The sequence below is a fragment of the Quercus robur genome, chromosome 9 (assembly GCF_932294415.1).
Source record: "Quercus robur chromosome 9, dhQueRobu3.1, whole genome shotgun sequence".
Classification (NCBI taxonomy): Eukaryota; Viridiplantae; Streptophyta; class Magnoliopsida; order Fagales; family Fagaceae; genus Quercus; species Quercus robur.
The window spans coordinates 22,415,226-22,439,856 of NC_065542.1; the positions used below are offsets into that span (position 1 = coordinate 22,415,226).

The 24,631-nt window shown below is 32.7% G+C and overlaps 1 protein-coding gene and 1 long non-coding RNA gene across 2 annotated transcripts; both read left to right on the forward strand.

The window, feature by feature from the left end:
• The first annotated feature begins 11 nt into the window (after positions 1-11).
• LOC126699611 (uncharacterized) lies at positions 12-18,078 on the forward strand. The gene is made up of 2 exons (XR_007646836.1): positions 12-177; positions 17,500-18,078. It is a non-coding gene; the product is annotated as an uncharacterized LOC126699611 (long non-coding RNA).
• Positions 5,461-7,499, forward strand: LOC126699609 (F-box/kelch-repeat protein At3g23880-like). Its single transcript, XM_050397532.1, has 2 exons — positions 5,461-6,760; positions 6,923-7,499. Exon 1 carries the CDS (start codon positions 5,520-5,522, stop codon positions 6,717-6,719), a length of 1,200 nt encoding a protein of 399 aa, XP_050253489.1. The 5' UTR covers positions 5,461-5,519; the 3' UTR covers positions 6,720-6,760; positions 6,923-7,499.
• Positions 18,079-24,631: the final 6,553 nt, after the last annotated feature.

Consider the following 24,631-nt stretch of genomic DNA (forward strand, 5'->3'; position numbering starts at 1 on the left):
GAAAGTTAAGTCTGTTTTAATTGACCCTGAAGCTATACATGAGGAGGAGATTAGTAATTAAATTTATTATCTTTTAGATGTAGCTACTTACATGGAGAACCTTGCCTTACTTGATGGAGCAAACGTGGTATCTTACTGAGAGGATGGTGCTGTGTATAATAAGCGATTTCATCACAGGTATGGATAAATTGAAACCCTTGTAGTGTTTTTACCGGTTGACCATATTTTTGCTCCAGATTTATTTGATCCTTTTATGGTTGTGGCTATTATATATTCGTATTTGATATTGTTGTTGTTGTTGTTGTTGTTGTTGTTGTTTGTTGTTTTGGTGTGATCAGAAGTATTTGATATTGTTGTTGATTGATTGTTGCACGCATAGTGAACCAATAAAAATATTGAGCTAGCATAACCTTTTGCTTGTGTGTCTGTATTGTAGTGCTAAAAAGAACTCATTAGAGTTATCTTACTCTTTTTTTTTTCTTTTTCTTTTTCTTTTTGCTTAATAGTTAAAAAAGAAATGGCAAAATAGTAGAGGAGGGATAAAAAGGAAAAAAATGGTAGAGGAAATGTTGTCTTCTTGGAGAGGGGGGGGGGTCTGGTGGGAGAAGTAGCAGGGGACTTGGAATGCAGTCCCCTGGTGTCTCATGTGTTATTTATCGAGAGAAAGGAAACCTATTAAAAGAAATTCAAAATAATATAAAATATAATTAATTTTAAAAAAATTTTAATATAATAATATTTTTAAATTATAAAAAATATCGAAGGTTATTAAATAATATAGAATACATAATAAAACTTCTTTTAAATTTGTAGAAAATCTTGGTTATATAATAATAAAATAATCCTATTTAAATTATATAAAATAAATAATGAAGTGATTTTTGTTGTAAATTTTGCTGATGGAAGATGAGATGAGAAAGAGAAGAGCACTCTGTTGAAGGTGAATTTAAGATGTAGGAGAGCTGCAAGTTTGAAAAGAATTTTTTTTGCCAGAGAGAGAAGAAGAGCTGGAATGCTTTGAAGAGGAAGTGGACTCAAAGATGGAAGGTGGTGAAAGCTTTGATAAGATGTAGCAGCAGCACCATAAGAAGTAGAAGAAGCCTTTGCTGGGAAAGTTTGGAAGCCTACTCAAGAAGGATGGCACTAGCAACCATAAGTATAGAGATTGACCAGTTTGGCCTAACTTATTCCTTAATAGCAGGCATGTATAATTGGTATCAATTTGCACCTAAATGTGTTTGCTTCATTTTTTATGCTTCCAGAAAGCAGAATAGGATAAAGAAATGATGAGGCTTTTATTATCATTTTAGTTTTTCCTTCTATCTCTTTTGATTTTTGAAATGTGATTCCTCATGTGGGACAGTATCTTGTATGTGATGGAGATTTTTTTTTTCCTTCATTTTTATTATGTTCATTGCCCTTCTTATCTAGATTTTATGAATAGGAGTGGTAATTTGAATTTCTATCTTTGATGTACTGCTGCTTATTGTCTATTCTAAATGGATATTTTAGTTGTTGCCAAGAGCTGCAAAATTTTATCTTGATGTGCGGTAGTCTATTTAATCGATAAATCACATATCATATCAGTTATCTCTGTTAATTGTTGCAGAGTTTAAACATCATTACTGCATAGAGGCTGTTTGAAAAGGGAATCACAGAATTTGCTTCATTTGTATTGCTGGAATTGAATTTCATCTGATATGGAAACAGTCTTATGAATCTCCAACTTTGCCACTTTGTATTTGATTGAAGTATGCCAACTGAATTAGGAAGTGAAGTTCTGTGTTGCCAAGTTCTGATGTGTCATGCATACGTTTAATTGTAGGGAAATTGCCTTCATCTCCAATTGATTAACATTATCATATGGTAGGATTCGCCCACTTACCTTGCAATTGCAACATCTTAAGATCAGGACTGACTTGAGTTCAGATGGTAGCCTAGTTGCATGTCAGACTCAAAATGCAAGGAAAGCTTTTTATTTTTTTTATGAAATTTGAAGAGAATATCTCTGTCAGTTGTTGGGCATGAAACAAGCATGAGGTTTTCCTTTGTTCCCAACATATATGAGATATTCCACAACCTTGTCTTTTTGTAAGCCTTTCCATGTTTTGGAAATGCTGATTGCTTAAGTATTGGTGTATCAAATGGCTTATTTCATAAGTTGTGAATCTAAGAGTTCTGCAACATCGGCACTTAACCTAGCAGAATTTACAACTTGATATCTTTGACTTTAAGCATTTAATTTTAACATCTTGAATAATTGTGTCCAGCTCCCAACTGGGTGATGGTCTTGGTTTGTGTGTGCATTTATGCAGTTATTTTGTTCTATGGTCAAATTATCTAAGCCCACTTCATAGGTTCTCAGCATGGCCCATTGAACTGCATTTGTTTCTACTTCTTCTGTCTTGCATACAGGAAAGAGCCTAATGCTAGTACAAATGCTTCAATCAGCTCCTTACCCAGTTACCCCCAAAGCTATGCAGGTTCGTTTTCCCCAATTGCTGCATCATAGGGAATTTGCTTAATGCTTTTCTCCCAAAAAGCTTTTTGAAAGTCCTAACATCATATGATTATATTCCTACTTGATATGTATTTTTCGATTGGTAGTGAATTTTTTCTGGTTCAGCTAAAATATAAAATACAAAAAGAAAAAGCCAGGTAAATTGAAAAACAATTCCCTAATATACACTAGTGCAAAAAATTTTAAACAACAAAGATTTGGAGTTAAAAATCTTATAGGTCAATGACAACTTCAAATGAAACAATGATTCTTTAAAATGTAAAAGAGCTGAAATTTAAACATTTCCAAAGTTCATTATTTATTTTTGCTCTTTGGAACATTTGGCTAGATCGCAATAAATTTATTTTCCAATAATTAAGCACCTCAATATCTCAAATTGTTCACAACATTATTGATTATACTTGTGAATTTTACTATTATGCTTATAACACAAATGTTCTACATAGAAACAATTAAGTTGGATTTCATGGTCTCCTTCTTATATATGGCCATCGGAAGTGTTAAGTTGAATATATATGACAGATCCAAAGAAACCATGATTCTTTGGGAGTTGGCAGTATCATTAGAGATCATTTAGGTCATTAAATTGTCGTTTTTCTGATTAACATAGGATATTCAACAAGCATTGTTGTTAGCCCAACAATTTTAGAGAGATTGGCCAAGGACATGGTGAAAATGATTGGCTGTGGAACAATGCCATGTGTAACATACACCTTTGGATAAATGGGGTTTATTTTGATACATAAGTGTATTGATAATTATGGAATAATCTTTGTCTAATTATAAAAGAACTCTCCATCTAGTAACTGTAAGGGTTTTTTTTTTTTTTTTTTTTGTTTTAAGATATGATAAGTTTCCAATTGATAATGTCTGCTCCATAATGATTACTTTAATTCAAGAGATAAAATAAAATAAAATAAAATAAAAAAATACTCATGGAATAAACTGGAACTCATGCAATTATAAAGGATTTATTTGGTATAGATTATTTTTATTGATTTATTTTATTAAAGAAAAAGCTAGATAAAACTTATAAGTTTAATATCTATGGGAGGCAAAAAGGCATTCTTAATTTTTTTTAAAAAAATCTAGGCTTAATTATGCTTTTGGTCCTCAACTCACGATCAGTTTAATCCTAGTCCCTCAGAAGTTTTTGTGTCATAAAGTTCTTACTCTTTTTAAGTAACTAGTCATGGTCCCATGCAATGCGTGGATAATGCTTTAAGCTGTTATATGAAAAACCTTTATAGAATATCTAAAATATTTTAAAGTAATAACATGAAGTAATGTTGCAATAACATGAAGAGATTTTTGTTAAATTAATGATATAATACAAAATTAAGGGGATGGAGAATTTAAACTATAGAGAAAAAGTTACATAAATTATAAATTAGTTATTATGTGGTGTAACATCTTCTTAAAAAAAAAAAAAAAAAGTAGTGTAATAAGTTGATTGTTTGTTTAATCATAATTTTTGTTTCTACATTGGCTTGGAGTTAGCATAAAATATTTGTAATTTCATGTAAATGTTTAGTTGGCTTATGGAAATATCATCTAAAATTTATGATGTCATGTTTATGTTATTGAAGTATGATAGTAGTCAGTTAAACACTCACTGAGAATAGTGATATCCTATTAATAGAATTTTATTGTAATCCAAAATATGTAAAGAAGTTGAGGTGTAAAGTTAAATGAAAAATTACTCTTACAAAGCACCACATGACGAAATCGCATGGTCTCTCATGTGAGAAAATACACCCTGTAATGGGTGTATGTTTCTCTCCTCTCACAGTTAGTGGGATCCACTAGCTATGGGTCCCACCAACTTGTGCTAGTGGGTCCCACCAGCTTGTGAGAGGGAGGAAGCATACACTCGTAACAGAGTATACTTCCTCCTCTTACGTGATGTTTTTTCTTTCTTATATAATTTTTTTAAGAAAAACCATATAAAATTCTTATATATATATATATATATATATAATTAGTGCATTCTTATAGACAATTAATGTGTATTCACTTCATTGACATATTTAACGAACTAAAAGTTTTACATAAATGTAAACTTTGATGGGATGGAAGCTTAAATGAGAGAGACTCATCGAATGTGCCATTTGGCGGAACCGCATGCTCTCCTACATGAGGTCTCTACTTATATATACATATATATATATATATATATATATTAGTTGGTCCCACCAGCTTGTGAGATGGAGAAAGCATGCTTCTCTTACGTGATGTTTTTTCTTTCTTATATAATTTCTAGAGAAAAACCATATAAAATTCTTATATATATAAATATATATATATATATATATAATTAGTGCATTCTTATAAATAATTAACGTGTATTCGCTTCATTGACACATTTAATAAACTAAAATTTTTACAAAAATGTAAATTTTGATGAGATGGAAACTTAAATGAGAGAGGCTCAACAAATCAACGAATGTGCCCACTAGCAGAATCTCATGTTTTCTCATATGAGGTCTATGCTTATATATATATATATATATATATATATATTGATGATTGATGATTTTCCATATTAAAATTATAATCATATATTAAAAAAAGAACTAATCTCATTTTTTTTCCTTTATTTATTTATTTTTTTTACAACCAAACAATTTGAAAAACATTTAAGATGAGATCAAAGCTCCAAAAATTCAGCCAATTTGTATATTTTCTTTCATTTTTTTTTTCACTTTTTTCAATGTACTACAATCATAGATTATTTTACAATATTTTTCATCTAAACCCACAATTAATATCAATTTTTTTATTTACTAATAATTAGTCATCACATTAACAATTTTTTAAATTTTTTAATAAAAGAGCTTCTATCTCTAGCGTTGCCCCAAATTGGTTATTACTAAAAAGCCTATTAAAGGGATCCCACAGGTGCTCACAAGAGTCACAAGTCACAATTCATAAAAAAAAAAAAAAAAAAGTCACAAGTCACAACACACACTTACAACATCTTCTCTTCCGTTGGAAAATGTCACAGTCAACGGTTTTCCGACGTAGGACGAGCCTTCATCTCCCAGACGAGATAGTGTTGGAAATTCTGACAAGGCTACCAGTGAACTCACTCCTAAGATTCAGGTGTGTTTGCAAAACCTGGTACTCTTACATCACCAACCCCAATTTCATCTCCACCCACCTTAGTAGCTTGTTGTCCCACAATCATGGTTGTGTAATATACATGCGCAGGACTTTTCCCTGGAATTATTCTTCTTCTCCACCCACCTTAGTAGCTTGCGACCGCACGTTTGAAAGGGTATCTGAGTTTAGAATTCCTTTCACTTTTCAATCTGCGAGTTCCAGATTAGTGGGTTCATGTAATGGAATATTGTGTCTCACTGATTATATTGTATCAGAATTTAATGGTGTATACTTGTGGAACCCCAGTATTAGAAAATTTAAGAAGTTGCCCGATACTTGCTTGAGCTGGTTACATCATCCTAAACTCGGGTTTGGGTATGATTCCCTGAATAATGACTACAAGGTTGTCAGGATTTCACGGTCCCGTGTCAAAGATATGATGCCTCCCCTTGAGGTTGAGGTGTACACATTAAGTTCGGATTCATGGAAAAGAATTGGATTTGGAATTCCATGGAGACCCAACGTTGTGTTCTGGGAAATAAAATGTTTTTTGCCATCCCCATTTGTTAGTGGACATTTGCATTGGATGATTCTGTATGCAGAAGATAGAGGTGGACGCGATAGGCATTCTACTCATATGATTTTGTCTTTTGATGTCAATAGTGAGAAATTCAAAGAGCTACCACTGCCTGCTGATGAAGGAAGTTGTTGTGTGATATATCTCACATCATTCAAGGGGAAACTGGCTTTGATTAAATTAAGATATGGTGTACAATCACGTGACACACTATGCTCCATCTGGGTGATGAGGGAGTATGGTTTGTTTGATTCCTGGAATAAACTCTGTGTTTTACCATTTGAAAGCACTAGTAATATCATTGGTTTTACCAAGTATGATTTACTTCTAATTCGAAAGAGGCCCCGGCTGGTCTCCACCAACAGTGAATTAGAGAGGGAAGATAAGTCTGTTTTAATTGACCCCGAAACTCTACATGAGAATGAAATTAGTATTCCAGTTGATATCTATTTAGATTTAGCTACTCACATGGAGAGCCTTGCTTTACTTGCTGGAGAAAATGTGGCCTCTTACTAAGATGATGGTGCTATGTTGTATAAGAAGTGATATCATTACGGGTATGGATAAATTGAATCCCTTCTCTTGCTCTTCTTTGTTGCAGTAGGCTAGGTAGCATTGTTAAAACCATAATTTTTTCCCCAGATTTATACTATCCTTTTGTAGTTGGGGCTGTTTTATATTAGTATTTGATATTGTTGGTGGATGATTTTTGCATGCAGAGTTTAATTTAAGATGTGGGAGAGCTGCAAGATTGAAAAGAAAGAATGTTTTCCGGAGAGAGAAGCAGAACAGGAATGCAACAAAGAGGAAGTGGACTCAAAGATGGAAGGAGGTGAGAACTTTGATCAGATAAATGGGATATCTTCTACAGAAAACATTGATGATGGTGGAAGCCCACCATCAAAGCAGCTGCAACATAAGAAGAAGCAGCCTATGCACTGCTCAGAAATTTTGGACGCCTACTCAAGAAGAAGGGTACTTGCAGCCATAAGTGGAGAAATAGACCAGTTTGGCTTAACTTCTGCCCCACTAGCAGGCAGGTATATTTGGTATTATTGCACCTAAATGTTTTTACTTCATTGTTTATGTTCCCAGAAAGCAGATAGGTTAAAGAAATGAAGAGGCTTGTATTATGTTTTTAGGTTTTTCTTCTATTTCTTTTGCTTTTAATGTGATTCCTCACATGGGACAGTATCTTGTATGTGATGGAGATTTCTTTTTTACCTTCATTTTCATCGTGTTAATTGTTCTTGTCTAGATTTTGTGAAAAGAAGTGGTAATTTTGAATTTTCATCTTGATGTGCTGCTGCCCATTGTCTATTCTAACTGGATATGTTATAGCAAAGAGCTGCAAAATTTTATCTAGGTGTGCAGTAGTCTATTAAATGGATAAATCACATATCAGTTATCACTGTTAGTTGTTGCAGAGTTTAAACATCATTAAAGCATGAAGAATTACTGTTTAGAAAGAGAACCACGTAATTTAGTGTCTTTTGCTGCAATTGAATTTCATCTGATTTGGAAAGTCTTATGAATCTAGCGAATTTTACCATTTCATGTTAGTTAATTGAAGTATACCAACTGATTTAGGAAGTGAATTTCCATTTTGCCAAGTTCTGATGTGCCACGCATAGGTTTGATCATATGGAAATAGGCTCCTCCACCTGCAACTGATTGACATTATCACCTGGTAGGGAACACCCACTTACCTTGCAAGTGCAGTATCTTAAGATCAGTACTGGCTTGAAACTACTTGGTAACCTAGTTGCATCTAACTCAGAAAGCTAGGAAAGTTATTTATTTAACTGTTTGTTTATTTGGGTAAGTCAAAAATTTTCTGTTTTACACTTATGGGAGTGATTTTTTTAGAAATCCAAAGAGAATTTCTCTGTTAGTTGTTGAGCGTGAAACAAGCATGAGCGCTTGCTTTGTTCCCAACATATATGAGATAATCCACAAACTTTGCCTTGTGTCAGCCTTTCTGTGTATTGATTGCCTAAGTATTGGAGAATCAGATGGCTTATTTCATAAGTTGAATCGAAGAGTTCTACATCATTGCTAATGTTACATTGATTTTTTTTTTTTTTTGTTTTTGATTGAGTGTTACATGTACAGTTTGTTGTTTTTATTGTGGTCAGCCGTATAAAAACTATACTGAAAGTAAGTGTTATGTGATAGCATATATATGTGTCTAAGTGAACCCAATGCATACTTGTAGCCGTAGGTAGGTGAAGCTTAGGTGGGAGACATGTTTTATTTGTGTTGAGCATGGTCAATTGAACAACAGTTTTTTTTAGAACGAAACACGCACGCACACACAAAGGAGATGGAATAAGTTCTAACACAAAGGCAGGTTCTGCTTCTTCCGGCTAGTACACATTCTTCAATCCATACTAAAAAAGACTATGAACGTTCATATTTCTGCAATTGTTGCATCACAATTAAGTTCAATAGATGTTCTTCAAAAAATAACATCTGTTGGATTTTCTGAATGTTTTTCCTCCCAAAAAGCTTTCTAAAAGCCCTAATATGAATATTATATGACTGTATGCCTACTTGAATGTATTTTTCATTTCTTAGTGAAGTTTTCCGGTTCAGAAAAAAATAAAAGGAAAGCCTGGTGGTTGGAAAATGTTTCCTAATATACACTAGTGCAAAAACTTTAAAACAAAAAGATTTGGAGTTAAGAATCTTGCGGTTCAATGACATTCTCTAAATTACATTTCAAACCTAAGGGTGTAACAAGTTAAACATAGTGGTGGGATATTTCCAAGGAGTGGATTGTGTGCCTTACTGCCATTGGCCCACCATCAAAGCAGCAGCAACATAAGAATGATGGCACTAGCAACCATAAATTTAGAGATTGACCAATTTGGCCTAACTTGTTCCTTAATAGCAGGCAGTTATATTTGGTATCAATTTGCACCTAAATGTGTATGCTTCATTGTTTATGCTTCCAAAAAGCAGAATAGGTTAAAGAAATGAGGAGGCTTGTATTATCTTTTTAGTTTTTCCTTCTATCTCTTTTGATTTTTGAAATGTGATTCCTCATGTGGGACAGTATCTTGTATGTGATGGATTTTTTTTCCATTCATTTTTATTGTTTACATTGCCTTTCTTATCTAGATTGTATGAATAGGAGTGGTAATTTGAATTTGTATTTGATGTATTGCTGCCCATTGTTATTCTAAATGGATATGTTAATTGTTGCAAAGAGCTGCATAATTTTATCTTGATGTGCAGTAGTCTATTAAATGGATAAATCACATATTAGTTATCACTATTAATTGTTGCACAGTTTTAAACATTATTATAGAGAATTGCTATTTGCAAAGGGAATCACGCAAGAATCTAGTCAACTTTGCAATTTTGTATTTGATTGAAGTATGCCAACTGATTTAGGAAGTGAATTTTTCTATGTTGCCAAGTTCTGATGTATAATGCATATTTCAATTGTTGGGAAATTGCCTCCATCTCCAACTGATTAACATTATCACAAGGTAAGGAACACCCACTTAGCTTGCACTGGCAAGTGCAATGGTAGCCTAGTTGCATGTCAGACTCAAAATGCAAGGGAAGTTATTTGTTTATTTGGGTAAGTCAGGAATTTTCTATTATCCACATATGGAAGGGATTTTTTTTTTTGGAAATTTGAAGAGAATTTCTCTGCTAGTTGACCATGAAACAAGCATGACTACATGAGTGCTTCCTTAATTTGTTCCCATTGTATATGAGATAATCCACAAACTGTCTTGTGTCATGTATTGGAAATGCTGATTGCCTAAGTATTTGTGTATCAGATAGCTTATTTCATTGTTTTAAGGGGGAAAAAGGTTTAATGCTCAACATAGGATAAGGTGGAGGTGATTGGCATAGGATATTTTAAAAGCATTATTGTCAAACTGACAATTTTATAGGGTAGATTAATGGGGATTTATTTTGATATATTAGTGGAGTGATGATATGGAATAATCTTGTTCTAATTATAATAGAGCTTTTTTTTTTTTTTTTTTTTTTTTTTTTTTTTTTTTTTTTATCTAGTAATTGTAAGTTATTTTTTATAGATTATTCTTTTTGATTTATTTTATTTAAAAACAAATTAGATAAAAGTACAACTATACTTATATAAACGGTTAGGTAAAAAGGCTCTTCATCTAAGTAATTGTAAGGGTTTATTTGGTATAGATTATATTTATTGATTTATTTTAACTAAAGATAAGCTAGATAAAAGAACAATTATACTTAAAAATTGTGAGGTAAAAAGGTGTACGTTTTCTTGTAAATGATTTAAAAAAGAAAAAAAAAAGTAGTTTATTTTTTTGAACTTGGTTAGAATCACCTACTAGTACTATCTGAATCTCTGCTCTCCTCTTCAACCCCTTCTCCTCTCCCCATCAACCCTTAGGTACTAGACCATCTCATTGGTCAACTCCTTCAGATGAAAGTAAGCATAGGCTTAAATATAAGATTAGGAAAAAACTAATCTCCTTTATTTTACTAAAAAAATTACTTGAAGATTTACTCAACAAAAACTAAAATTAAATATTAAAAAAAAAAAAAACTAATCTCCTTTATTTTCCTCTATTTTATTGACAACCAAACATTAGGAAACCAATTCAAGATGAGATCAAAAGCTCCAAAAAATTCAACCAATTATATATATTACTTTCCTTTCTTTTTCAACTTCCCTTTCTTTTTCTTCACATTTTTTTTCTGTTACACTAGTTAAGTACTCAAAGTATTATTTAAGGAAATACAATATGTTAATGGGTGTTTGATTGTACTCATTAAGGAGGAATCAAGCATGAGAAATGTCTTCCTTCAATTCATAAAAAACTAATATGTCACGCATGACATTTATTTAATATATAATTGCACCATAGTTGGTAAAATATAGCACACATTTAAGAGGAAATTTTTTTTTTTTTTTTGCTAGGTATATAGGAGGAATTGAGCATGGGAAATGGCTTCCATCGATTCATAGAAACTAATGTGTCACGCATGACATTTATTTAATTTTTAAATGTCACCATAGTTAGTAAAAGATGGCACACGTATAATACAACAAACATACAAATGAATACAATTTAGTATCTTCTAAGAAAGTATATTTAAAAATTTCGGCATAAAAATACAAAGACACCGCCACAAAACATTTATATTTTATAAAAATTCGTATGAAAAGTGAAAACATTTACCATATATATTGTTTTGAGATAAGTACAATAATATTTGTATTTAGGGATAATTACACTAAACCTACTTGTGGTTTGGGTGAAAATCATTTTGCCTACCCGTGGTTTGAAAAGTATCACTTAACCCACCTGAGGTATGATCCGTTTGTTTTCCGTAACCCACCTTTGTTAAAATCAGGGGTAAATAGGTATTTTTGTTCAAATTTTATGTCTCTCTCCTCCCAAAACAAAAAATAGCACAAAAATATAAGAGAAACAAGATCAAAAAGTGGTATTGATCTCTCTCTTACTTCACATAAATCTTGAACATGAAAAACATACCCAAAAAAATAAAACCCAAATCAACTTACACAAATGACCGAACTATACAGTATTGCCCTTCAAAACAGGACTCTTGTTTCCTATATTGCACTGAAGTATACTTCTTTCTTCGGCAGTACCAAGCCCCAGTGTTGCCTGAGTAAACCCAAATAAACATCATCATTCACAATAACAGTCAAAACCCAGTTCAGGAAACCTCAAAATCTCTTCAATACTCACACGGCACAGAAGATTTAAATCACACACATCCCATACCATTTCTATGAATCGAAATGAACAAAATTTTCGAAACCTAGTTCAAATAAAACTCAAACTTTTTACAAAAAGCAGCCAATACCAACAAAAAACATCAAATCGGAGCTATAAATCAAAATAAAACCCAAGACATGCCGTGACCTGATCCACCGAGATCTTCCTCTTCTGTGACCCGATCCACCGCAAGAACATGCCGTTGGGGTACAGGAAACCCTAATAACCCCTCACTTCCAATGACTTCAACTCCCTCCGTGACCGCACCAAGGACATCTTGAGTGTCGTCGTCGCTCTCCTCTTCGGTGTTGGCTGCGGATCCCTTACCGCCACCACCATGTACCTTGCTTGGTCTCTTTTCTCCCACTGCTTCTCCTCCTTCAACTACTTCGCTTTCCCCTCTTCTTTCTGCCTTTTTGGCCTCCGTAATTTACAACTTGTGGCCTGCCACTAACGCTCAAGATCTTCGTTCTCTACCCACCCTTGATTTTCCTGATCTCCCCGGATCACCCTCCTTTAAGCAGGACCATCTTCCCTCGGCGTGGCACCTCTATAACGAATCCAACCCCGAGACCCACTTCATCAAAGATGTAAAATTTTGAGAAAATTTTACAAACCCTAACTACGTGGGTGGGTCGCGATAAAAAAAATGCCATTAACAACCTAAATGTAGATCAATAGTAGTCACACATACCTTCCTTAGTTTCGATGTTGCGAAACTTGTGTTTTCTCCCCATCCAGACACTCCAAACCACGAAGAACACCAAAGGTCTCTCTCTCAAAAAGTTTTTGAGTTTTGGGTGTTTTGATTTGCATTATGTTGTGTTTTGGAGTTAAGAAGTGTTTTTGTAACGGCTGGGCTTGAGGTGGGTTACGGAAATTGACGAAAACATATCACAGGTGGGTTAAGTGATACTTTTCAAACCACGGGTAGGCAAAGTGATTTTTGCCCAAACCACAAATGGGTTATGTGTAATTATCTCTTGTATTTATTTGCTTGCTTGTTTCAGCCGAATCAACTCTTTAGCCCAGTTCATCAGTTTTGGGTAGTAATGGGTTGGTTTGGAAGAAAATTTGAAAGATGAAGGTGCCTCCGAAGATTCGACACTTTATTTGGCGTGCTGCAAAGGATGCTCTGCCCACAAAACAGAATTTACAGGCTCGGCACATCCCTGTTGGAGTGGTATGTGATGGCTGTGGAGATCACACGGAGTCGATAATTCATTGTTTATGGATGTGCGATCAAGCGAGGTCGGTGTGGATGTCGCTCCTGGAGTTTCGCTCACTGGTGCAGAAGAAATGTCGGACGTTCTGTGACTTATTGGAGGAAGTCTTCAGTGTTGGGCCAGCTAGGAAGGTAGCTTTGTTCGCTACTGTGGCATGGTGCTTATGGCAGCGTCATAACCGATTAAGGGAAAACCAGTCAACGTGGAAGCTGCATGAACTTGGTGATAACGCCCAACAGTTGGTGGATGAATTTTGGAGCGTGAATTCTCATGAGTGTGGCGCGCCTATTCCTCGCCACAGGGTGCGCTAGTCTCCTCCGCCAGAGGACTGCTTCAAAGTTAATTTTGATGCTGCATTTTGTGAGGATTCAGGATTGGCTGGTATCGGGGTGGTTTGCCAGGATAATTCTGGTCAAGTTATCGCGGCTCTTAGGCAGAATCTGGGTCAGGTGCAGTCAGTAGAGATGGCTGAAGCTCTGGCGGCGCGAAGGGCTGTGGTCTTCGCCGGGGAAATGAGTTAATTTCATATCATTGTTGAAGGTGATTGCCTGTCAGTTATTCAGGCCTTGCGTCAAAGTGGTCTTTGTCCTCTGTTATATGGTCATATTGTGGATGAGACTAAGCGTCTGGGATCCGTTTTAAGAAGTTGTAAGTTTCAACATGTTAGGCGGGAGGGGAATAGATTAGCTCATAGCTTAGCTAAAAAAGCAGTTCTATCTGCAGATCTTGAGGTTTGGGTAGAAGAATTACCCGAGGACGTGGATGGTGTTTTCCAGTCGAATCTTCCTTGAGTTAGGTTTTTGTTTTTGCTTTGTAGTTCGTTTTTTTCTTCAATAAAATTTCGCTTACCTTTTTCTCAAAAAAAAAATCTCTTGTATTTATTTGATTCATCCGATTTCAACCAAAACAAAAAAAAAAAAAAAAAAAAAAAAAAAAAAAACAAAACAAAAAACAAAAGGCAGCTTGAATAGTAAAATATTATTTAAACCCAAAATTAGCGTTGCTCACTGTTTAAAACACACACTCTTTGGTTCTTCACATTCTAGCGACCAATTCTGTACTCTCGCTTGCGACCGCACCTTTGAAACCATATCCGAGTTTAGAGTTCCCTTCGCCTTTCAATCTGGGTTTCCCCACGTTGTGGGTTCATGTAATGGAATATTGTGTTTCACTAATTATAATGCATGAGGGTTTAATATCTCTAATGTTGTTTACTTGTGGAACCCCAGTATTAGAAAATTTAAGAGGTTTCCCGATAACCAGTTTCCCATTATGATATTCGGAATTGGGTATGATTCCCAGAATAATGACTTCTAGGTTGTTGGGATTTCATGGACTTTTGCCAAGTCTAAGCCTCCCCCTGAGGTTGGGGTGTACTCATTAAATTCGGATTAATGGAAAAGAGTTGAACTTGGAATCTCCTCGTTGAGACCCAGTGTTTTATACTACGATGGGAATTATTTTAAGGCATTACCATTTGTTAGTGGGCATTTACATTGGATGTTTAAAATGTCAGGTGGACAGGAGAGGCATTCTACTCATATGCTTTTGTCATTTGATGTCAATAGTGAGAAATTCAAACAGCTACCACTGCCTGATGATGAAGAAAGAGGAAGTTGTTTTGTGAAATTCATTACATCATTCAAGGGGAAACTGGCTTTGATTGAATTTGAAAGTGGTGCCCAACCACATAGCACGATATGCCCAATTTGGGTGATGAGGGAGTATGGTGTGATTGATTCCTGGAATAAACTTCATATTCTATCAATTGAAAATTTTCTTGATTTCATTAGTTTCACCAAGTTTGGCTTACTTCTAGTTCAAACAGGGACTCTGCTGGTTTCTACCAACAGTGAATTAGAGAGGAAATATAAGTCTGTTTTAATTGATCCTGAAACTCTACATGAGAAGGAGATTCAAGTTGATTATTGTTTTGATGTAGTTGCTTACATGGAGAACCTTATTTTACTTGATGGAGCAAATGTGGTATCTTACTAGGAAGATGGTGCTATGTGTCTGAGAAGGAATGTCATAAGAGGTATGGATGAATTGAAACACTTGTCATGCTTTTACTGGTTGCAGTAGGCATGTTAGTATTGTTAAAACCATAATTTTTTCTCCCGATTTATATTACCTTTTATAATTGTGGCCGTTATTATTAGTACTAACTGCAAACCCGTGCGTTGCGCGTGATAATTATTTTTATGATCGTTTTATTAAAAAAAAATTTTATAATTTAAACTAATCTAATAATGAGTAATGTATTTCGTAATTATATTTTTATTTATTATAGGAACAATCATAAATGTAATATAGGAACAATCCAAAACACCAAAAAAACGTAAACTAAAAAAAAATTAATAAAACTTAACAATGATTAATTGAACCAATATTAGGATAAAATTTTGTTTTTAATAATCTATTAAGGTTATTTTCTTTGTAGAAATTATAATTTCGGCCGCCCAAAATATATTATCAAATAAACAATTATTAGCAAAATCTAAGAATTAAATTTCTATACATGCATTATTATAAAATAATAATAATAATAATAAAAATTGCAAAAGTTAAAATTTGTCACCTATCCAATTATTTTCGTTTGGCTAACCTTTGCTTTTCTTTAAATAAATGGCATTATAGAATACTTCTAATACAACTATTAAGAGTACTTTGTCCACCACAACGGATTAGAAAATAAACAAAAATTAGTAAAGTCTCATAGTTTAACATCTAAATTGAGCACTATAAAAAATCATGCTATGTAACAGAATAAATACCAAATTATCCAAATCATGCTATGTAATATAATAATATTATATTTTTATATGCTATATTTAATTCTTTAGAACGCAATAGGATAACATTTAACAATCAAAGAGAATAAAAAATAATAAAAAAAACAACAACAATTTAAAAAACAAAACTAAATCACAATTTTAAAAACAAAACTAAATCGCATTAACCCAAAATAGAGTTTTAAAAAATATAAAAAATTATCAACCTAAAGTAGAGATGCAAGAAAAATAAAAAAAATCCACCAAAAAATTTAGAGAGAGAGGGAGAGAGAGAGAGAGAGAGAGAGGGGACCTTTTTTTGTGAGGGAAAACTATGCATAGAATAGAAGAGATAGTGACAAATTTATAGTAAGAGGGTGTGAATAAGAAGAGACAAAAATAAAGGAAGATGAAGAGAAAGAGGAAGAATGATATTAATGTAGAGGGTAGTGGGAAGATGAAAAGATAAGAGAGGGAGAAAGATTGAAGTAGTGGGGAGATGAAATGGTAAGGGAGAGAGAAATGTTGGAGAAGTGTAAATATTAAAAGAATAAATGTTAAAAACAATTATAAGAAAATTGGAAAAAAAAACCCCTAAAGCTTGAAAGGCTTCAACGTTGTTTTTTTTTTTTTTAATTTTTTTTTAAGCTGAAAAGGCTCACACAAAACCTTAAAGCTGAATTGAAAAGGTTTTGGGTTAGGCTTGATTACGGAACTAAATAAATAAGAGGTGGGCTAGATTAATTATACAGATTTATTATAGAGTGATAGTGGAAGTAAATAAATAAATAAGTGGACTGGATTTATTATAGGGTGATAGTGGAAGTAAATAAATAAGTAGTGGGTTACATTTATAGGGCTGAAAATTGTAAAAACCATTTTAAAATTGTAGGACAAATTATATTTTAAAAAAGAAAAGGAAAAAAAGAATGACGTGGCAACTGATGTGGCGCAACGTGAGAGTAGCAGCATTAAATGCTACGCTTCAGCTTTTTGTAATATATAGATTTGATATTGTTGTTGTTGTTGAGTTATTTTATTCTATTTATTTATTTTTTGTGACCAGAAGTATTTGATATTTTTTTGTGATTGATTGTTGCACACATAGTGAACCAATAAAAATAATGAGTCAACATAACCTTGTTTGCTTCTGTGTCTGTGTTGTGTGCTAAAAAGAACTCATTAGAGTCATCCTACTAGATAATTGGTATATACAAATCTGTATGTGCTATTGTTTAGTTGTATATTTTGCTCGTAATCAGTGTAAACCTGGAAAAAGAAGAAAAAGAAACCTATTAAAGGAGATTCAAAATAATACAAAATATAATTAATTAAAAAAAAATATAATGATATTTTTAAATTAGTATTATTTAAAAAAAAAATTGGTAGGTTATTAAATAATATAGAATACATAATAAAACCTCTTTTAAATTAGTAGAAACTCTTGGTTGTATAATAAGAAAATAATCCTATTTAAATTATATAAAATAAATAATAAAGTGATTTTTGTTGTATATTTTGCTGATGGAAGATGAGATAAGAAAGAGAAGAGCACTCTGTTGAAGTTGAATTTAAGATGTAGGAGAGCTGCAAGATTGAAAAGAAATTTTTTTGCCAGAGAGAGAAGAAGAGCTGGAATGCCTTGAAGAGGAAGTGGACTCAAAGATGGAAGGTGGTGAGAGCTTTGATAAGATGTAGCAGCAGCACCTTAAGAAGTAGAAGAAGCCCTTTGCTTGGAAAGTTTGGAAGCCTACTCAAGAAGGATGGCACTAGCAACCATAAGTATAGAGATTGAGCAGTTTGGCCTAACTTATTCCTTAATAGCAGGCATGTATAATTGGTATCAATTTGCACCTAAATGTGTTTGCTTCATTGTTTATGTTTCCAGAAAGCAGAATAGGATAAAGAAATGATGAGGCTTCTATTATCATTTTAGTTTTTCCTTGTATCTCTTTTGATTTTTGAAATGTGATTCCTCATATGGGACAGTATCTTGTACGTGATGGAGATTTTTTTTTTCCTTCATTTTTATTATGTTCATTGCCCTTCTTATCTAGATTGTATGAATAGGAGTGGTAATTTGAATTTCTATCTTTGATGTACTGCTGCTCATTGTCTATTCTAAATGGATATCTTAGTTGTTGCAAAGAGCTGCAAAATTTTATCTTGATGTGCGGTAGTCTATTTAATGGATGAATCACATATCATATCAGTTATCTCTGTTAATTGTTCCAGAGTTTAAACATCATTACTGCATAGAGGCTGTTTGCAAAGGGAATCACAGAATTTGCTTCATTTGCGTTGCTGGAATTGAATTTCATCTGATATGGAAACAGTCTTAAGAATCTCCAACTTTGCCATTTTGTATTTGATTGAAGCATGCCAACTGATTTAGGAAGTGAATTTCTGTGTTGCCAAGTTCTGATGTGTCATGCATACGTTTAATTGTAGGGAAATTGCCTTCATCTCCAATTGATTAACAATATCATATGGTAGGGAACGCACACTTACCTTGCAATTGCTACATCTTAAGATCAGGACTGACTTGAGTTCAGATGGTAGCCTAGTTGCATGTCAGGCTCAAAATGCAAGGAAAGATTTTTATTTTTGTATGAAATTTGAAGAGAATATCTCTGTCAGTTGTTGAGCATGAGGTTTTCCTTTGTTCCCAACGTATATGAGATATTCCACAACCTTGTCTTTTGTAAGCCTTTCCATGTATTGGAAATGCTGATTGCCTAAGTATTGGTGTATCAAATGGCTTATTTCATAAGTTGTGAATCCAAGAGTTCTGCAACATCGGCACTTAACCTGGTAGAAGTTACAACTTAATATCTTTGACTTTAAGCATTTAATTTTAACATCTTGAATTGTGTCCAGCTCCCAACTGGGTAATGGTCTTGGTTTGTGTGTGCATTTATGCAATTTTTTTGTTCTATTGTCAAATTATCTAAGCCCACTTCATAGGTTCTCAGCATGGCCCATTGAACTGCATTTGTTTCTACGTCTTCTGTCTTGCAAACAGGAAAGAGCCTAATACTAGTACAAATGATTTAATCAGCTCCTTACCCAGTTACCCCCAAAGCTATGCAGGTTCGTTTTCCCCAGTTGCTGCATCATAGGGATTTTGCTTAATGCTTTTCTCCCAAAAAGCTTTTTGAAAGTCCTAATATCATATGAATATATTCCTACTTGACATGTATTTTTCGTTTGTTAGTGAAGTCTTCAGGTTCAGCTAAAATATAAAATACAAAAAGAAAAAACCAGGTAAGTTGAAAAAAATTCCCTAATATACACTAGCGCAAAAAAAATTTAAACAAAGATTTGGAGTTAAAAATCTTATAGGTCAATGATAACTTCAAATGAAACGATGATTCTTTAAAATGTAAAAGAGCTGAAATTTAAACATTTCCAAAGTTCATTATTTATTTTTTCACTTAGGAACATTTGGCTAGATCTCAATAAATTTATTTTCCAATAATTAAGCACCTCAATATCTCAACTTGTTCATGACATTATCGATTATACTTGTGAATTTTACTATTATGCTTATAACACAAATGTTCTACCTAGAAACAATCAAGTTGGATTTCATGGTCTCCTTATATATGGCCAAAGAAACCATGATTATTTGGGAGTTGACTCTATCATTAGAGATCATTTAGGTCATTAAATTGTTTTTTTCCGATTAACATAGGATATTCAACGAGCATTATTGCTAGCCCAACAATTTTAGAGAGATTGGCAGAGGACATGGTGAAGATGAATGGTTGTGGAACAATGCCATGTGTAACACACACCTTTGGATTAATGGAGTTTATTTTGATACAAAAGTGTATTGATAATTATGGAATAATCTTTGTCTAATTATAAAAGAACTCTCCATCTAGTAACTCTAAGGGTTTATTTTTTTATTTTTTTAAAGATATGATAAGTTTCCAATTGATGATGTTTGCTCCATGATGATTACTTTAATTCAAGAGATAAAAAAATTTACTCATTGAGTAAACTCAAACTCATGCAATTATAAAGGGTTTATTTGGTATAGATTATTTTTATTGATTTATTTTATTTAAAAAAAGAAAAAGAAAAAAAGAAGCTAGTTAAAACTTATCAGTATAATATCTATGGTAGGAAAAAGGCATTCTAAATTGTTTTAAAAAAAAATCTAGGCTTAATTATGCTTTTGGTCCTTGACTCGCAATCAGTTTAATCCTAGTCCCTTAGAAATTTTTGTGTCATAAAGTTCTTACTCTTTTTAAGTAACTAGTCATGGTCCCGCGCGATGCGTGGATAATGCTTTAAGCTGTTATATGAAAAACTTATATAAAATATCCAAAATATTTTAAAATAATAACATGAAGTAATGTTGCGAGAGATTTTTGTTAAATTAATGATATAATACAAAATTAAGGGGATGGAGAATTTATACTATAGAGAAGAAGTTACATAATTAGAAATTAGTTATTATGTGGTGTAATATCTTCTTAAGAAAAATGTGGTATAATAAGTTGATTGTTTATTTAATCATTTATTTTTTTGCTGAAATTTTTAATCATAATTTTTATTTCTACATTGGCTTGGAGTTAGCATAAAAAATTTGTAATTTCATGTAAATGTTTAGTTGGCTTATGGAAATATCATCTAAAATTTATGATGTCACTTTTATGTTATTGAAGTATGATAGTGGTCAATTAAACACTAAGTGAAAATAGTGATATCCTATTAATAGAATTTTATTATAATCCAAAATATGTAAAGAAGTTGAGGTGTAAAGTTAAATGAAAAATTACTCTTACAAAGCACCACATGACAGAATCGCATGGTTTCTCACGTGACAAAAAATATACCCTGTTATGGGTGTATGTTTCTCTCCTCTCACAGTTGGTGGGACCCACCAGCTGTGGGTTCCACCCGCTTGTGAGAGGGAGGAAGCATACACCCATAACATGGAGAAATTATAAAGTCTTTTGGTGGACCACGTCACTTGTCCACCTTTCCACTAAAAAACTTCAACTTGTTTAAAATTGCTGAGTCAGTAATTAATTTCTGTTTAAAAAAATTTTCTAACTAACAATTTTAAATAGGTGGAAGTTTTTTAGTGGAATGTTGAACCACATCACTTGTCCACCATGTGGATCTTATAATTACTCCATAACATGATATACTTCCTCCTCTTCCATGATCTTTTTTCTTTCTTATATAATTTTTTTAAAGAAAAACCATACAAAATTCGTATATATATAAATAAATAGTTCATACTTATAGATAATTAATGTGTCTTCACTTCATTGACACATTGAATGAACTAAAAGTTTTACATAAATGTGAACTTTGATGAGATGGAAGCTTTAATGAGAGAGGATTAATGAATGTGCCACTTGGCAGCACCTTATGCTCTCCCACATAAGGTCTCAGCTTATATATATATATATATATATATATTAATGGGTCCCACCAACTTGTGATAGGGAGAAAGCATACACCCAGGGTATACTTCCTCCTCTTACGTGATGTTTCTTCTTTCTTATATGATTTTTTTTTTAAAGAAAAACCATATAAAATTTTTATATATAGTGTGCATACTTATAGATAATTAATGTGTATTCACTTCATTGACACATTCAATGAACTAAAAGTTTTACATAAATGTAAACTTTGATGAGATGAAAGCTTAAATGAGAGAGGCTTAACGAATGTACCACTTGGCAGAACCTCATGTTTTTCCATACTGGTGGGTTCCACCAGTTTGTGAGAGAGAGAAAGCATACACCCATAACAAGCTATACTACCTCCTCTTATGTGATATTTTTCCTTTCTTATATAATTTTTTTTAAGAAAAATCATATAAAATTCTTATATATATATATATATATATAATTAGTGCATATTTATAGATAATTAATGTGTATTCACTTCATTGACACATTCAATGAACTAAAAGTTTTACATAAATGTAAATTCTGATGAGAAGGAAACTTAAATGAGAGAGGCTCAACTAATGTGCCACTTGGCAGAATCTCTTGCTCTCCCACATGAGGTTTCTGTTTATATATATATATATATATATACCTGTTTGTGAGAGGGAGGAAGCATACACCAGTTTTTTATTTCTTATATGATTTTTTTTAAAGAAAAACCATATAAAATTCTTTATATATATATATATATATATTAGTGCATACTTATAGATAATTGAAGTGTATTCACTTCATTGACACATTCAATGAACTAAAAATTTTACATAAATGTAAACTTTGATGAGATGAAAGCTTAAATGAGAGAGGCTTAACGAATGTGCCACTTGGCAGAACCTCATGTTTTTCCATGCTGGTGGGTTCCACCAGCTTTTGAGATGAAAGAAGCATACACCCATAACAGGGTATACTTCCTCCTCTTACGTGATATTTTTTCTTTCTTATATAATTTTTTTTTAAGAAAAACCATATGAAATAGGTTCAAGTTACACTTAGTGTAACTCTTTAGAGTTACACATTTTTTAAACTATTGGATTTAAGTAGATCCAACGGTTAAAAAAAAAACTATAATTATTACAAATATTCTGATTAGAATCTAATTAATTACTCTCATTTATTACTTTCTAAACCTATTTCTAAACCCAAAAATAGTTTGACTTCTGACTCTCTCTCTCATTTACGTTTCTCTCTCTCTCTCTCTCTCCATTTCTCTCTCTCTACGTTTCTCTCTCTTTCTCCTCCACCACATCCACAGGTTGCCGGCAGAAAGAAGAAAAAAAATTCCCACTCATTAACAAGTATATAAAGCAGAAAAGGCGTAGATGAATAATTTTTTTACATTTTAAAAGGAGGAATTAGCTATAATTGGGTTAGATTGATAGCCGGCTGGATTGGAGGAAAAGGGCAAAGATGGTTTCCAACTCGTTGAATAATTAATTGAAAGCCTAAAGTAAAAAATATTTCTAGACTTTATCATCAAACAAACTTGAATCCATATATTAGACTAACATGTCCTGTAGTCTCATGCATTTGGTTTTCCCTACTTCAGTGGAAGAGAAACGGTTCAACTTCAACTTGATGTGGAAATTGTATATTCACAATGGCCGACTACAAGATAATACAAGATAGAAGTATATCCCTTTCCTCCATCTCCATGCAAAGAGGAGGACCCCCAAAACAATATTTGTGCACACGACAAAACATTGCTCTACTGATATGTAAAGAAAACCTTGAGTAGATGATATTTCATATATGATTGTCAACGTCCCCATTTCGCTTTGCAACTTGTTAATGTAAAACGTCCTCATTTTTTTTTTCTTCTGCCGGCAAACAGTGGAGGTGGTGGAGGAGAAAGAGAGAGAAATGTAGAGAGAGAAAGAGAGAGAGAGAGAGAGAGAGAGTTAGAAGTCAAACTTTTTTTGGGGTTTAGAGATAGGTTTAGAAGGTAATAAACGAGGATAATTAATTAGATTCTAATCAGAATATTTGTAATAATTATAGTATTTTTTTAACCGTTGGATCTACTTAAATCCAATGGTTTAAAAAAGGTGTAACTCTTTAAAAAATGTGTAACTCTTTAGAGTTACACCAGGTGTAACTCTCTCTCTCTCTCTCTCTCTCTCTCTATATATATATATATATATATTTATATATATATATATATATTTATATATACAGGGTATACTTCTCTTACGTGATGTTTTTTCTTTCTTATATAATTTTTTTTTAAGAAAAACCATATGAAATTCTTATATATATATATATATATATATAATTAGTGCATACTTATAGATAATTAATGTGCATTCACTTCATTGACACATTCAATGAACTAAAAGTTTTACATGCATAAATGTAATCTTTGATGAGATGGAAGCTTAAATGAGAGAGGTTCAACGAATGTGCCACTTGGCAGAACCTCATGCTCTCCCACATGAGGTCTTTGCTTTTATATATATATATATATATATATATTAGTGGGTCCCACCAGCTTGTGAGAGGGAGAAAGCATACACCCAGGGTATACTTCCTCCTTTTACGTGATGTTTTTTCTTTCTTATATAATTTTTTAAAAAAGAAAATCCATATAAAATTCTTATATATATATATATATATATATATAATTAGTGCATACTTATAGATAATTAATGTGTATTCACTTTATTGACATATTTATGAACTAAAAGTTTTACATAAATGTAAACTTTGATGAGATAGAAGCTTAAATGAGAGAGACTCAACGAATGTGCCACTTCGCAGAATCTCATGCTTTCCCATGCTGATGGGTTCCACCAGCTTGTGAGAGGGAGGAAGCATACACCCATAACAGAGTATACTTCCTACTCTTACGTGATGTCTTTTCTTTCTTATATAATTTTTTTTAAAGAAAAACCATATGAAATTCTTTTATATATATATATATATATATAATTAGTGCATACTTATAGATAATTAATGTGTATTCACTTCATTAACACATTCAATGAACTAAAAGTTTTACATAAATGTAAACTTTGATGAGATGGAAGCTTAAATGAGAGAGGTTCAATGAATGTGCCACTTGGTAGAACCTCATGCTCTCTCAGGTGAGGTTTTTGCTTTTACATACATATATATATATATATATATATATGGTCATGCTAACGAGTACCCTTAGGGCACTCATTAATAATCAATTTTAAAAAA